Below are 15,218 nucleotides of genomic sequence, written 5' to 3' on the forward strand. Positions count from 1 at the left end.
GGTGATCAACACGACTAACCCCCACCCACCCTGTCCAGCTTCTACAAATCCCGGTGCCTTAGAAGGGCAGAGAGCATAATAAAAGAAAATATGCATGCTGCAGGGAGAAATAATCAGACAGGTCAATTGTTGTTATCTTCAAGCCAACTTTACTGTAAATCAATTCACACAAAAACATAATAAACAATTACACCCGTATGTATATACATATAAATATATTAACAACCCATTATAATCCAAAACAACTTGTTGTATAAACGGTCATAACTTGTGACTTATGTAACTTGTGTTACCTTTTGTTTTCCAACTTAGAGAAGTCCTTAGCTAGTTAGCTAAGCAAACAAAGGAATCTCAATAGCATAGCTTAGCTTCATTTGCTACGACCGTCATACACATATACACATCACAATGCTAACGCTAATGGCGGCCGAGGGTACGTTGCTAATGCTATTACATGTGCTCTACTCGAGGCTCGTGAAATCTCAATAGCATACCTTCCTTTGCTACGACCGTCATATACCGCACACTATTAAAAGTAAACAAACATTACTAAACGTTATCTTCTCACATGCTACCCATTGTCTCTTGCAAACCCCACACTACAACAAAATAACATACCTTTAAACAAAGGGGGAAATAATCAGACAGGTCAGTTGTTGTTATCTTCAAGCCAACTTTACTGTAATGCCTGAAGATTTCCCTTGATTCAGCTATATGAGCCCAGACATAAAAAATCGAATGCCGATCCATACCCTTGCTATTTGGCTGGAGGCATCAATAATTGAAGACTGATAAACACCCAATCCCAAAACTAGTTTTACATCACACATGCAATCATTAATAACTTACACACTTTACCCTGTCACATTATAAATATGTTATATGTTATGTTTATTATGTATATTATATATGTATATTTTTCTGCCATTATGGCGCCGTTCACGCGGCAGCCAGTGGCAGTAGCTCACTCCACTCTTTCGTGTTTTAATATTTCTGAATACATTCCTTTTTACTTTACTTCATACTTTATACTTTTTACTTGAATGTTTTTTCAACTTTACTTGTTCTGTTAGCCAGGCTTCTTTTTCTGCTACTTTTTTCTGGAACCATTCAGCAATGCCTACGCTGTCCTACACATGGGACTAGCTGTGACAGTACGCAGCAGAAGGAGCAATATCTCTATGCCGCTGGAAATTCGGAGCTGGACAAAAGTGCCGGGAGAAGAAGCAACGCTTCTAACCAACCATTCCATCATTGGATACAACGGAAGAGCAGTCGGCGCTGACCAGACCGGAAACGAAATCGAGGAGTTCTACTCTGCTACTGTTGTCTTCAGCTCCAGACTACTGAGGAACTGTGTGGATAAGCTTGAAAGAGCGATTCTGCATATTCTCTACCTCGGTCACAGTCTCCAGATATTCCCCATCTTGTGGAAGACTTCCTGTGTGGTTCCAGTTTTTGTCCAACTTTACAACGTCTTGTTGAGTCTGTATCCGTTTTTGCTACTGCAACCAATATGGCGCCGTTCAAGTGGCAACCGGTGGCGGTAACTCCGTCCACCCTTGCTCGTTTTGTGTTTTTGCTGCGTTTCTGTCTTAATGATTTGATTTGGTGATTCTTAATGATCCCATTTACTTTGGTTTGCTTTGTATTTTGTGCTTTTGCTTATTTGTTCTGTGGCCTTTGCTACTGTACTGTCTAACTTATAACTATGTGTTTTTCCTGTAATCCGCATTCCCCCTTTTTGCTCCTGTCACAAAACTCAGTTTTGCTTCCGTTGCCTTTTTAAAAATGTGTTTTTACCGTGTGTCCGTATGTTTATGCTGGTGTATGTTTTGTCATGCTTGGCTGCGTCTTTAAAACCGGTGCGTCCTGTGTGTGTCAAATACAGAAATAGCACTCGTTACTGACACTGCACCTTTAAATGCGATGCGCCATATAGTCGTGAAAATATGGTATTTAATAGATGGGAATGGGTTAAGAGGTGGTGAGTTTGATCAATGAATCCAGCCTTATGTATGATCCATACTGCTTGTTTCTGCATTATGAATAATGGGTGAGTGAAGGACAATGCACAACCATTCAGCATGGTTTAATTATGCTCAACATTCAACATCTTGTAACTTGTGCACTACTGGTTGGCTGTTTTTCTGCTGTTTTTGGCCTGTTGGGTTTCAGTATACGTTTTCGTGGAGATTGGAATTCTGTTAAAACAAAGTCACAGAAGTTGCATGTGAGTTTTCATAATATTTTATACAATTGCACAGGTATGAATGACTAACATGCCTGTTTATTCATTAATAATTCTATTTAGAAATATTAGTGGATTTAGTATGGTATTTGGATTTATGTTTTTGAAAGCATTTTTTTTAAATATTCATGTCATGTATCCTGTTTAGTTCTGAGTTAAATATTTACGTCAGAACCATTCTAAGCTGAGGTGAGTCAACAAACAAAACCATCCAATTCCCCTTTTGTCACATTGTATGGCTCACCCGTTGACTTCAGCATCAGTGATAGAATCCGGCAGTTCTCTATTCCTTGTTTCAGGAAAGAAAATCCCCAAAGCGCCACTCAGCAATGTTGGTGTGCTAAAGATGATGATTGGTATTGACCAACCATAAGAAGCCAACACGTTGATTAGTGGTGAAAAGAGTGCAGCTATTCGTGTAACTATGCATGCCAAGCCAACACCAGTTTGCCTGGGAAGAGAGCGTATCATGGAGCATGAAGAAAAAATGAATATACACTGGAAAGAATAAAGTTGATACAATGTGAAAAATGTTTGGATACTGTGATTTAAAAAAAAAGTCAATCAACACACAAAAAACCTTTAAAGTTGTCATTTTGTAACCCAACTTTATTTACAGGTGTTGCAAAAAACAAATAATTATTGTCAAAAAGTTTGTTATTTTAGGCACTCTATCAATATTCAAAATAAAACTTAAAATGTTTTTTTATTGTTATTCACATGATTATTATTTACAGTTAAAAAAAAACCTACAACAGCAGAGCTGCCAACCTCCGTCGACGCCATTTCAGGAGTAACCATGTCCCATTTCTGGAGTTTATCTGGAGTGAATGCGATTCACGCAAAATCAATACGCGCTGAAGTCACACAAGACAAATCCTTTGTCAAAACTTGTAACTTGGATGATTCACAATGCACTCATGTTACCGAATTCTAGCAGTTTACAGTGCATTTGAATCAAGATGACGGAAGCCGTAGCGATGGTGTGAATTACAAGGCATCTAAATTGGATATTTGGTACTTTTCTGAAATGGTTGCTTCCAAAAAAATGTAAGTGGCCATTTTTGGGGATATATAGAGTTTAGGGAGGTTGTCCGGAATTCATGAGTTTGCTTCGCATTTCCGGGTAAACTCCTGAAATTCCGGCGTAATTGGCAGCATCCAAAACAATTTGAATTTTAGGGATAAATTCTTTACAATGGTGCCTCTATACTTAAGAAATTAACTAAATAAGCTTTTAATCTGTCATTTAGTTATTTTTTTTGGATTTATGAAGAAACACTGTATAAAAAGTCTGCTTACCTGACCGAAGTGGGAAACAACTCCATAGAGTAGACCATACATACTGAAACAGCCCAGTTTAAGAAAAACTTTCCTGTAGTTACAAGAGCAGTCAAAGCAACAGCGTTCTCTGGAAAGTGAATACATGCGTTTACCTGTCCAGTTTGTGTAAATTCTCCTTCATAAAATATTGACTTCATATGATCAAGTTACCTTGAGAAAAAGCCAGAATTATGAGGCAAAAAAATCCACCTGCCAGAACGGATAAAATCAGGGAAATTTTTCGACCGAATAATTCCAAAAAATAGATGCAGAAGAGGTGTGCTGGAATTTCCGATGCTCCAAACATGAATTGAACCAGGAAGATGCTTAAACCAAACCGACCCACATTGAGAATAAGACAAAAATAGGCTACAGATACTGCCGACCTATTTGGGGAAAATAAAATCATGCAAAAACTATAAATGAAAGGAAAGAAAATGATGAAATATAGAATGTACTTTCTTACCAGACAAAAGATATCATCAAAAAAAGTTTAAGTAATTTAGGGGATGAAAAGATTATTTTCATTGCTCCCCTTTCAACATCCCTAGTCTCTTGTTCCTTTATCTGGGTGATTCGATAGGAGAAGACATAAATACAGCATTTTCATTGGCCTTAATTTTATCAACATATCAGAACTCACCATACAATTCAGTACATTTTCTGAAATGTTGCATTTATTTACTGTTGCAACTTTTCTGATCAACCTCTTTGCTTCTTCGATTCTTCCTTGACTCAACAACCACCTTGCCGATTCAGGGATCCACCTTTCATAAGGCCAGATATCAAATTAACTTGACTTCAAAACAATAATGATGGATTTTCAATTGTTTAAGATAAACTTTTATTTGTTTTACTTACCACATGTAGAGGGCAACAAGAGAATATGCTGCCGCAATAACATACTGTGCTGTTCTCCAATTACGAATTGCATAGACCAGTCCAGCCATGACACATTGCCCAAAAGCACCCAACATTTGGCCTAAACACGAGGCAAACGATCTTTTGGGGGACCCTATCCACTCTGTTGCTAGAGAGATAATGTTGTTATTAACGCCCAAAATAAAGATATATATGTCAAGCATTTTATTAGTTTCGAAATTTCATTCAAATGAAAACGCACCTACCTTTTAGAAGTCATACCTAATATAGTAGAGTTTATTCTGTAACCTGCGCGGGCAACTGCAACCAGGAACTGTGTCACAATGTAGACATAGACATTTGGAGATGCACCAGAAACAAGATTACCAATTAGCAGGACCAAAATTGGAATCTGTGTTGCTCTTTGTCGACCAAATCTAAAATCGACAGATAAGTAAGTAGTAGTCATTGAATAATTATTAGATGTATAACATTTTTATGGAAGATTTAGAGTGTCTATGGAAGGGTGGTTGGTTGGGTGTCTCAAATGGGCTGGGGAGCCACACTGGGTGATAAGGCATAGATGGATCCTCAGGCCCACAAAGGTGTAATGCCCTCTTCAGGCGAGGGAAGAGTGGCCGATTGTTAGGCGGGTCATTGCTATGATGGCAGTTTTGTGGCTTTTGTATCCTTAAATCATAGTGAAGGAGCTTAACCGGTTGATACCCGACGCTGCGCTATCGCTAGCTAGCCGAACGCTTTTTCGGAACGATCGTTCCAAAGAACTAACAGGAAAAAGCAAAGGCGGCGGACTATGCATGTACATTCACAATGAATGGTGCTGTAACAACAAGATCATTGACACCCACTGTTCTCCGGATTTGGAGCTATTGGCAATACGTTGCAGACCATACTACCTGCCGAGGGAGCTAACGGTCGTCATAGTAACGGCTATCTACATACCTCCAAATGCTAACGTCAACACGGCTCTCGACTTACTGCTAACGGCTGTAAATAAACAACAGCTCGACCACCCTGATGGAGTCTTTATTGTCGCTGGTGACTTCAACAAAGCAAGTTTAAAGACTGTCCTACCTAAGTTCATCCAATATGTCAAATGCAATACAAGACAAGACAAAATTCTCGACCATGTCTACTCGAACATCAAACATGCCTATAAAGCTGATCCTCTCCCACATCTAGCTGGTTCAGACCATCTTTGTATATCTCTAACCCCTGCGTACAACACACTCCGAACGCAGACAAAGCCAAAAATAAAGTCAATAAAAACTTGGCCCGAGAACGCTCTTTCTAAACTGCAGGACTGCTTTTCCCGCACCAACTGGGAACTTTTTGAACACAACGACCTCCTGGACTATACAGAAAATGTACTCTCCTACATCAGAAACGGCATTGACAACGTCACTACAAACAAACGGATACGAGTTTTTCCAAATCAAAAACCCTGGATGACCAAAGAGACACAAGCACTTATCAAATGCCGTAACACCGCCTACAGATCGGGGGACAAAAGAAAGTATAGAGCTGCCAGAGCTGAGCTGAAAAGGGGCATAAAGAAGGCCAAGGCAGCATATACTAAGAAAATCGAAGAGCACTTCAAAGAAAACAACCCAAAGAAGATGTGGCAGGGAATACGACATATCACTAACTACAAGAACAATTCCATGTCTGTAAACGCGAATGTCTCACTAGCGGAGGAACTGAACCATTTCTTTGCCCGCTTTGAATCTGACAAATCAAACCAAGTGTCAACACTCCCACCACCACCCTGCGACAATACACTGGAGTTTCAGGAACAGGAAGTGAGACTGGTAATGCAGGCTGTGAACACCAGGAAGGCTGCTGGTCCAGACGGAATACCTGGCAAAGTGCTCAAAGCCTGTGCTGATCAGCTGGCAGGAGTCTTCACGGACATTTTCAATCGGTCCTTGCAACAATCCATCGTTCCTGCCTGCCTAAAATCTGCCACCATCATTCCTGTCCCCAAAAAGCCAACCATCGGCAGCTTGAACGATTACAGGCCTGTTGCTCTCACGCCTGTGATCATGAAGTGCTTTGAAAAGTTGGTGGCCCGACACATCAGAAAGACAATTCCCCCCTCAGTTGACCCGCTCCAGTTTGCTTATAGGGAAAACAGGTCCACTGAGGATGCTATCGCCGTGGCTCTTCACACAGCACTGAGCCACCTGGAGCACCAGGGGAACTATGTGAGGATGCTTTTCATAGACTACAGCTCAGCCTTCAACACCATCAAGCCGGACATCCTGAAGGACAAACTCTACCACCTTGGACTATCCTCTTCAATCTGCTGCTGGATAAAGAACTTCTTGACTGGTCGACCACAAACGGTCAGAATGGGTCCACACCTCTCTTCCTCCATCACACTAAACACAGGCTCACCACAAGGCTGTGTACTGAGTCCTCTCCTGTACTCCCTGTACACATACGACTGCACACCAGCCCACCAGTCAAACTCTATCATCAAATTCGCCGATGACACCACTGTGATCGGACTCATCTCTGGCGGGGATGAGTCAGCTTACAGAGACGAGGTCGACAAACTGTCTTCTTGGTGCTCGGCGAACAATCTTACACTGAATACCGCGAAGACTAAAGAAATAATCTTGGACTTTCGCAAGCGCAGCACAGACCTGGCCCCACTCCTCATTAACGGAGTATGTGTAGACAGGGTCCAATCGTTCAAATTCCTGGGAGTCCACGTCACGGATAGGCTCTCCTGGTCCACAAACACCACAGTGTTAGTGAAGAAGGCCCAGAAACGACTCCACTTCCTCAGGGTACTGAGAAGGGACAAGTTGGACACCAAGCTTCTGGCAACCTTCTACAGAGCCACTGTGGAGAGCATCCTGACTTACGGCATCACAGTGTGGTATACCGGAAGCACGACAGCAGACAAAAAAGCCATACAGAGAGTGATAAACACTGCCCAGAAGATCGTCGGCTGCTCTCTGCCATCGCTAGAAGACATTGCCAACCCCCGATACCTCAGAAGAGCCGGGTCCATCGTTGGAGACCCATACCACCCTGGACACGGCCTGTTCCAGTTGCTTCCATCTGGCAGACGCTACAGGTCCTACAAAGCACGGACAAACAGGCTCAAGGACAGCTTCTTCCCAACTGCCATCAGGTCTCTGAACCTGCAGCAACACGTGACGTGACGACTACACATATCCCTACTATGAAATTAAGTCAAGTCGAATTGAAGAAACAGGAAGGTTGTTTGGTGCAGATCTACCTTCCACAGGATGACTGAGGGAGGGTAAGTATAAAGACTGAGAGGTAAGTGATCCATCTTATTCTTGTTGGCATCGGTGAGGCAACTTGTAGTCGCCGGAAAATGGCGCTCAAGGCGGAGAGCTAACAAGTATGAATATGTCATAAATAAATGTCATAAATGTGTCTGGCCTGGGAAGACGAACTTGTGGAGAAGCACTATACAATTTCGTCATACGCTGCTGAGGGTATGATGACTACTAGGCTTTTGTCAAGTCAATGATGACGACAATGCCTATGTCTGATTTTCATTTTGATCTACCTTCCTACTCTCACCAAGACAATGAGCAATGGGTCTTGACCAAAAGAGTAAGATGCCGGACATCAACAGCCAAAATAAGTCCCCTCCACAGGTTGTCTCGGATCTCCTTTAAGGACTGGCTAAAAAGCTTGGACATCTGTGAAGGGCTTTTTGTAGAGTTACTGCTAGTCTGCATCAAAAGGAGTCATGTAAGGTAGCATCCGATTGGAATGCTTCCTAGAGGTTATTAAACCACTCGTTATTTATTACTTTGTCAAAATATGGTGAATTAGAAAAAATAAAACCTATTTTCCAATCCAATATCCGGTTTTTGGTGTTTTTTTTTCAGAGGGTTGGAAAAAATCAATTTGTTTTCAATTCATTTCAATGGGAAACATCCGCTTGAGTTACGATACGGAACGGATTATGATCGTAAATAGAAGTACCACTGTAATCTATTACTTACGATTCAACAAGAAGGCCAAAGATGACAGAGCCAACAAGAATACCACTCATAAAGACTGTTTGCACAACAGCACAGATGTAGGCCTTCTCACAAACAAGGTCAAACTGCAAAGCAGAATTAGCAGAATCAGCATGGATTTTGTAAGAGTTTAAAAAATATATATTGTAACTTACATCAGTGACTATTGTGGCTTCATACATTGTGTCATAGTAGACCCAACCATTCTGGCACGCTGTGGTCCTATTGAGTCCATGTTCCCTGATGGTTCCGATGTCCCATTCAACTGGTGCAAACATATGACACCTGCTAAAAGAACCATTCTGGTCCAGGGGAATGGTCAGGTTTAGCTGGTCATCCAAGGTAAGGTTGGGAGCAACCTTAAGAATCCAGTCAGTGTTGCAACGACGAACTGGATCTGACTGAATAAAGATGAAACTACACATTGAGAGAGAAAGTAATACATTTGGAATGGATAATCCAAAAAGAATAAGTTTCTGGAAATTTCCAAATTCGCCAATTGTCCTTAGAATGTCTTCAAAGCCCATCTTCCAAGTGAGAAAACAGATGACTGCGGTTCTCAGATCAAATGAATTTTTGTCAGTCTAAGACTTGTGTTAGATCAACACTTTTTTGTTTAAATAAGGAAATTGTTAGTTGGTTGATATTGTTAAACATGCATGAAGCCTGCTGTTCACCATCCTTTTGCGTCAGACCGTCTCTGTGTAAACATAACTCATGAAACTATTTGGGAACCCGATCATTCCTAGCAAGAACAGGATACGGGGGACTCAACTTTTCTCATTTTTGAGGCCTTAATTATCTGAATTGCAAGGGAGGCATAACAAGTAACAAATACATGAAAAAACCTCAGGCGAAGACAATTCCTACCCCAATACCACAGGCTTTTTTTTCTTTTACAATTGTCACTGCCCTTGAATTAATACTCAGAGCATTTCAAATTGTGCTTCCAAAACACACATCTCTTGGGTAGACGGTGATTGCATTTGTGTGGTTTGGAGTCTTGCAAGAAAAATACTCAGACAGCCGAGTTCTCTCATCATATAAGGGACTCCTTCCACACAGTTAGGTGTATTGTGCTATGTAAGTTGAGATAATATTAGCCATGCAAATGTTAACAAATTATTCTGCAAAAGCAAATACGTGACAGACCAAACGTTTCGACAGACCTCAATCATGTGCTTTATTTTCATGACTGTTTGCATTGAAAGTCCTGCTTAAAATATTAAAACGGTGAATGAACACATTGAATAACACAGTAATAAAGTGAAGGAATTGAAAACGTTAATATTCTAGTTTTTTTGAAGTAGCCACCCTTTGTCATGCTTTTGATTTTTGCAAAAATTGTAAGAACGAAGCTATGGTTAGGCAACAGACAAAGCAGACAAACACAAACACACATCTACACAACTTAGTATTAAATAGAACTTGCAATATCAGTCATAGATGGACAAGTAGGGAAAATGTGTTGAATTGACATTTTGAAGGATTTTGTAACTTGGCTCTTGATTTGGTATATTGAAACAGTAAGATGCATGTCAGTGGTTGGTAACCTGAAAATTTCATATGTAAAAGCATTTGTAAGTAGAGATACTAATTGTAATTAGTGATGTGTTCAATACTCATTTTTCCCATTGTCTATACATGCAGACGTGTAGACTATAATATGATATATTGATCATTGTATTTACAAATATCTTCTTTCCAGCAGGCAAAAGTGGGCGTTAATTTGAATATTAGTCGGCATGTTTCAGTTTAGAAACATAAACTGAAGTTATCATACAAACAAGTTACATGATCAGTGTGCTTCAAGTCTAAGGGGGTAATATATTAGTCTCATCTCGTCTCATCTCATCTTCTTCGGGTTATCCGAAGTTGGGTCGTGGGGGCCGCAGCTTCAGCAGCAAAGTCAAGACTTCCTTCTCCCCAGCCACTTCATCCAGCTCTTCCGTGAGGACCCCAAGGCAATCCCGGGCTAGCCTGGAGTCAGTTTCATCAGCGCAGTGGCCAGTGGCCTCCTCCCGGTAGGACTAGCCCGGAACATTTCCCGAGGGAAGCGTCCACGGGGCGACCTGATCAGATGCCCGAGCCAACTCATCTGGCCCCTCTCGATCCGGAAGAGCAGCGGCTCTACTCCGAGACCCTCCTAGAGGACCGAACTTCTCAACTTAAAATGAACGTGGAAGGATTGAAAATAGCGCTGGATATTTCTGAAAGTAGGTCTTGAGAGTAAAAAGCTTGCATACTCCTGTTATTTAGACTATGTTGATCTATTACATTCTTTACATTCCTATAACCAATTGGAGAGAACCAGATTGGGTTTACACTATTATGTGCTATGAATTTTTTACCATGGGAGTGTCAAATTCACCTGTAAAATCTAAATGCATCATTCATCGGAACACTTATCCTCACAGTCGTAAGTCAAATGTTAAAAAAAAATCTAAAAAAAAAATGCAAATGTATGAACACTTACTCCTAGCTTTATTCCTCAATGAAAAAACATTCTGCACATGACATTTTACATCAAATAATACAGTGCAAGCATATTTCAACAAAATTTGAAAAAAAAATTGTTATTATTATTTGATTAAAATAATACCAACAATTTAGGGACTCTGAGAAGGCAAAATAATTATTTTCTTTCAGGGTAAAAGCAAAAATTAAGGTCAGTTAGAAGGCAACACCAATTAAATATACCCATACCTTCACACACAAACAAATCTTGTTCTTTTCTGTTTTCAAACTCCTACAAGTGTGCACAGGTTAAAATGAACAATAACATCTGCATCTCATAAATGGTGCAATGCATATGAATGAGGTGTAAATTAAAAAAAAACAACAAATTGTGAATATCAGTGATGTGAATGACAAAGGCAAATAGCAGTAAACAATAAAAACCTCAATTTGGCTCAAGATGAGTCAACAATCAGATTAATAATTTAGCAGAATCAACATTTACACGCCGTTTTATGTGGTATGTATACGTTTAACAGTCAACTGCATTGACATTATGTATATATTTTTTTAATTGGTCATGAGGGTGCTTGGAGGTGCAAAACACACGTGAATCATTCTTTACACACCATTCAGTCCAGTACCTGAACAAGCAGCTTTAAGGGAACCCTTTTATGTGGTACAATCAAAGCAGACAAAAAAATGGGAGTGATAATTGCTAAAAAGAGTGTTTCGAAGATAAAGAGGCTAAAATACGGCCAAGCACGCAAAACTTGCCAGGAAACTACATTACAGGCCAGGGTCACTCCACCCAATTTTGGGAATTATATCATGGATTTGTATATTTAACTGCGATAACAACAAACATCTAATGAGTACTCGTGCTAACATGCATTCATTTTTTTTAAAGTGTCATAGTCTTTTTATCTACAACTTGAAACAAAATGTTGGCACTGACTAAGGGTGGTCTTATACTAAAAGATAATTGAGCTTTGTTGCATTGAGATTAGGGTCAAAAATCCGGCATAATAATTTACTAATGAGATCTTTAAAAGTCTAATCTAAACCCTGCCAACACAAGTGTTTTGGAGTCATTTAAGAGTATTTTATTTAAATAAGTCATCACCTTAACGTGGAGGTGTTTGTGTGACCCAATTATCCTTGGAGATATGTTGTCTGGGGCCATCGGCCCCTGGTTGGATCACCTGGAATGTGAAGCAGTTGGGATGCGAACCAGCACCTCCGAGTTAGAAACCATGGTCCTCAGTTGGAAAAAGGAGGTGTATCCCCTTGTACAGTCAGGGATATGGTCCTTCCCCAAGTGGAGGAGTTTAAGTATCTTGCGGTCTTGTTCACGAGTAAGGGAAAAATGGAGCGGCAGATCGACAGGCGAATCGGTTCATTGTGATGAAGAAGGAGGTGAGCTGAATAGCTCTCTATTTACCGGTCGATCTACGTCTGAACCATGATCTATTTTACGAGCTGTGGGTTGTGACCGAAAGAACAAGATCCTGAATACAAGTGGCTCAAATGAGTTTCCTCTGCAGTGCATCCAGACTCTCCCTTAGAAATAAGGTGAAAAGTTCGGTTATCCGGGAGGGGCTCAGAGTAGAGCCGCTGCACATCCGGATCGCGAGGAGTCAGCCGAGTTGGGTAGGCCATTTGATTAGTATGCCTCTGGACGCCCCCCTCGTGAGGTGTTCCGGGCACGTCTCACCGGAAGGAGGCCACGGGGACACCCTGGGGAGACCATGTCTCCCAGCTTTGACATCCTACTGGAAGAGCTAGATGAAGAGGCTGGGGAGAGGGAAACCTCAGCTTCACCTGCTGAAGCTGCTTCCCCCCGCGACCTAAACTTGGATAAGCAGGAGATGATGAGATAATGCCTGTTTGCCTCCATGTAAAAAGCTGTTCCGCTCAAAGAAGAACCATATGATGCACTGACAAGCAAAAAATAAATTAACCCCCCCATATTACTACAAGGAGTACAGAAAGAGGGAGATTTCCAGAAAAGTTACTTTTTATTTAATATTTTAAGTGACTTCTGCTCCCATGTTTGCAGATGCCGAAATCAGGCAGAAAATAGCAACTGCCACATTGCTAAGGGTGCTTTTGGACCCACATAACCGTACCAATTAACAGTCATTACGTTATTCTCAAGACCTAATCATATAATTGGGCTTGACCAGTGTAAGAAACAAGATCTGGTAGATCTAGCCACTCATCTATGGTTCACCCTGTCCATGACTACAAAGCTATCTGATTTGAAGCGAGAGGTTATACAGATTTTGATAGCAGAGCAGTACTTAGGAACCAAAGGTGGAGCATCTGCAGATGTTTCCTCTCAGTCTTTTGTTGATTCTGTGGAATCAGGCAGGGAGGAGAAAGGTGAGGTAGGCAGGGATGGTGTCCCCTCTAATAAAAAGACTCCATCTAGGCGTGGCAATCCTTCACCACTAGTTGGCGCCAGAATCAGTGTTCCTAATCTCATGGCTGTTTTAGAGAGTAAACCAATCATACTTTACCTGTTGGAGAAGATCCCCATATTGCACTGGGGATGTTGCGTTTGCAATGTGAAACTAAGGATAGGGAGTATGCCCATCAGTTCGCCCTCAAGAAAATGGAGTTCGAGAAGGAGATTAAATTTAAAAGGCTAGGCAACACACTCGTTTCAAAACAAAGTAATTTAAATGAACTTGGATTATGATGTAGATACATTCAAAAATAAATTTAATCTAATCTTACACTAAACTCAATTCTAATTTTGTTTTACATTTTTATACCTTTCCTTTCCCGGCCGGACTCTTTGCCCCGCCTCCACCCTGACTTTTACTATTGATGGGCTTTTTGCTTTTGTATTCCTTCAAAATATTCCCAAAATGATCCACACAAATGTCCTCACAATAGGATAACGCACGAAAAGATATATTTACTCCTCGTACTAAGCTTCTGGTAACCTTCTATAGAAACACTGTGGAGAGCAACCTGGCATACTGCATTACAGTGTGGTACGCTGGAAGCACAGCAACAGAAAGAAAGGCCATGCAGAGGGTGATCAAAACTGCCCAGAAGATGCTCTCTGACCTCACTGGATGGCATTGCCAGCCCTCGCTACGTCAGCAGTCAGGAACATTGTCAGGGACCAATACCACCCTGGTCACAACCTGTTCCAGCTGCTGCCCTCTGGCAGAAGCTAGGGGCCTCACAAAGCATGGAAAAATAGAATTAAGGACACTTTTTCCCACAGCCATCAGAACTCTGAACTTGCAGTAGCACGGCACACAGTCCCTTCTGTGCAATAACTTTGGGGTGTGCAATACAGACACTCCGCTACTTACGAGTTAGGTTCCGAGCGCTTGTTCATAAGTTGAAAGTGTTCATAAATTCAAATTGAAGTTGATTCAGTGCTATATTTTGTTTTATAAATTATGTTTAAGGCCTAAATAAGTATATTGAAGGATTATATAAGTGCATTTGTATGTTTAAGGTTTGGAAAAGTAACCTGTGTTGGTTTGTACTGAAAAAAAACATTTAATAAAATGAAGAGAATACATACATTACTGTATACATACATTACTGAATACATACATTAGAGAGATGGAGAGAGAGATTTACGAGAAACTGTCCGAAAGAAGCTATCTAATGACAATTGCAGTTTTCTTCTTTTTTTTTCATCATAAATGATGCAGTAACACTGTATGGCATCATTCAATTGAATTGCAACATTTGTGCAAAGTTCAATATTTGGGTCCTGCTCCTCAATCTTTCTGTTTATAAATTTGTACTGACGGTCGAATGATTCAAATTGTATTCCCGTGCAATGCTTTTCTCACGCGCATCAAGCTTCTTTATTATTGCCACTTTCGTTTCAAATGAAATGGCTTGCCTCTTCCTTGCACCTCCCTCACTAGAAGCCTTTCGCTTTTCACCAACCATATTGAGTAATGGATACACGAGATGTTTATTGATAAAAATGAAAAAGGTAATTTGCACAGTGGAGATACGTCACGTACTTCCGCACAGCAGAGGAAGGTAAATGTTGGGTGAGGTGAGCTCTCACAGCGCCAGGCGTCGGTATTAGCAGCGGAAAGAAGCACTACTCGGAAAAAGGCGTGCAATACAAAATCAAATTTATGAACATTTTTCGACATGTACGCAATTTGCAGAAATGTTCGTATGTACTGTTTGTTGTTAAGTTGAATGTTTGCAAGTAGGGGAGCGTCTGTAACAAGGTGCGACATCTTACATCGTGCGACATTTTACACCGCGCGACTTTTTACACCGCG

The 15,218-nt window shown here is 40.8% G+C and overlaps 1 protein-coding gene across 1 annotated transcript; it reads right to left on the reverse strand.

Annotated features, from left to right (window-relative positions):
• Nucleotides 1-273: 273 nt before the first annotated feature.
• LOC144202126 (solute carrier family 22 member 13-like) lies at nucleotides 274-9,002 on the reverse strand. The gene is made up of 10 exons (XM_077725109.1): nucleotides 8,631-9,002; nucleotides 8,458-8,561; nucleotides 4,718-4,872; nucleotides 4,436-4,604; nucleotides 4,218-4,341; nucleotides 4,041-4,135; nucleotides 3,746-3,960; nucleotides 3,554-3,662; nucleotides 2,496-2,702; nucleotides 274-2,204 (listed from the first exon to the last, which is right to left on the reverse strand). The coding sequence occupies exons 1-10, from the start codon at nucleotides 9,000-9,002 to the stop codon at nucleotides 2,132-2,134; spliced, it is 1,623 nt and encodes a 540-aa protein (XP_077581235.1). The 3' UTR covers nucleotides 274-2,131.
• Nucleotides 9,003-15,218: the final 6,216 nt, after the last annotated feature.

This window comes from Stigmatopora nigra, chromosome 9 (genome assembly GCF_051989575.1).
Source record: "Stigmatopora nigra isolate UIUO_SnigA chromosome 9, RoL_Snig_1.1, whole genome shotgun sequence".
Lineage (NCBI taxonomy): Eukaryota > Metazoa > Chordata > Actinopteri > Syngnathiformes > Syngnathidae > Stigmatopora > Stigmatopora nigra.

Bases quoted from the DNA above. Each gene is read 5' to 3' on its own strand.
- LOC144202126 (XM_077725109.1), bottom strand. From the start codon at position 9,002: ATGGGCTTTGAAGACATTCTAAGGACAATTGGCGAATTTGGAAATTTC. The intron at 4,873-8,457 runs GTAAGTAATAGA...TGTCGATTTTAG, and splicing joins TTTGGCCTTCTTGTTGAATC to ATTTGGTCGACAAAGAGCAA. The intron at 2,703-3,553 runs GTAAGCAGACTT...CTCTCTTCCCAG, and splicing joins TTGTTTCCCACTTCGGTCAG to GCAAACTGGTGTTGGCTTGG.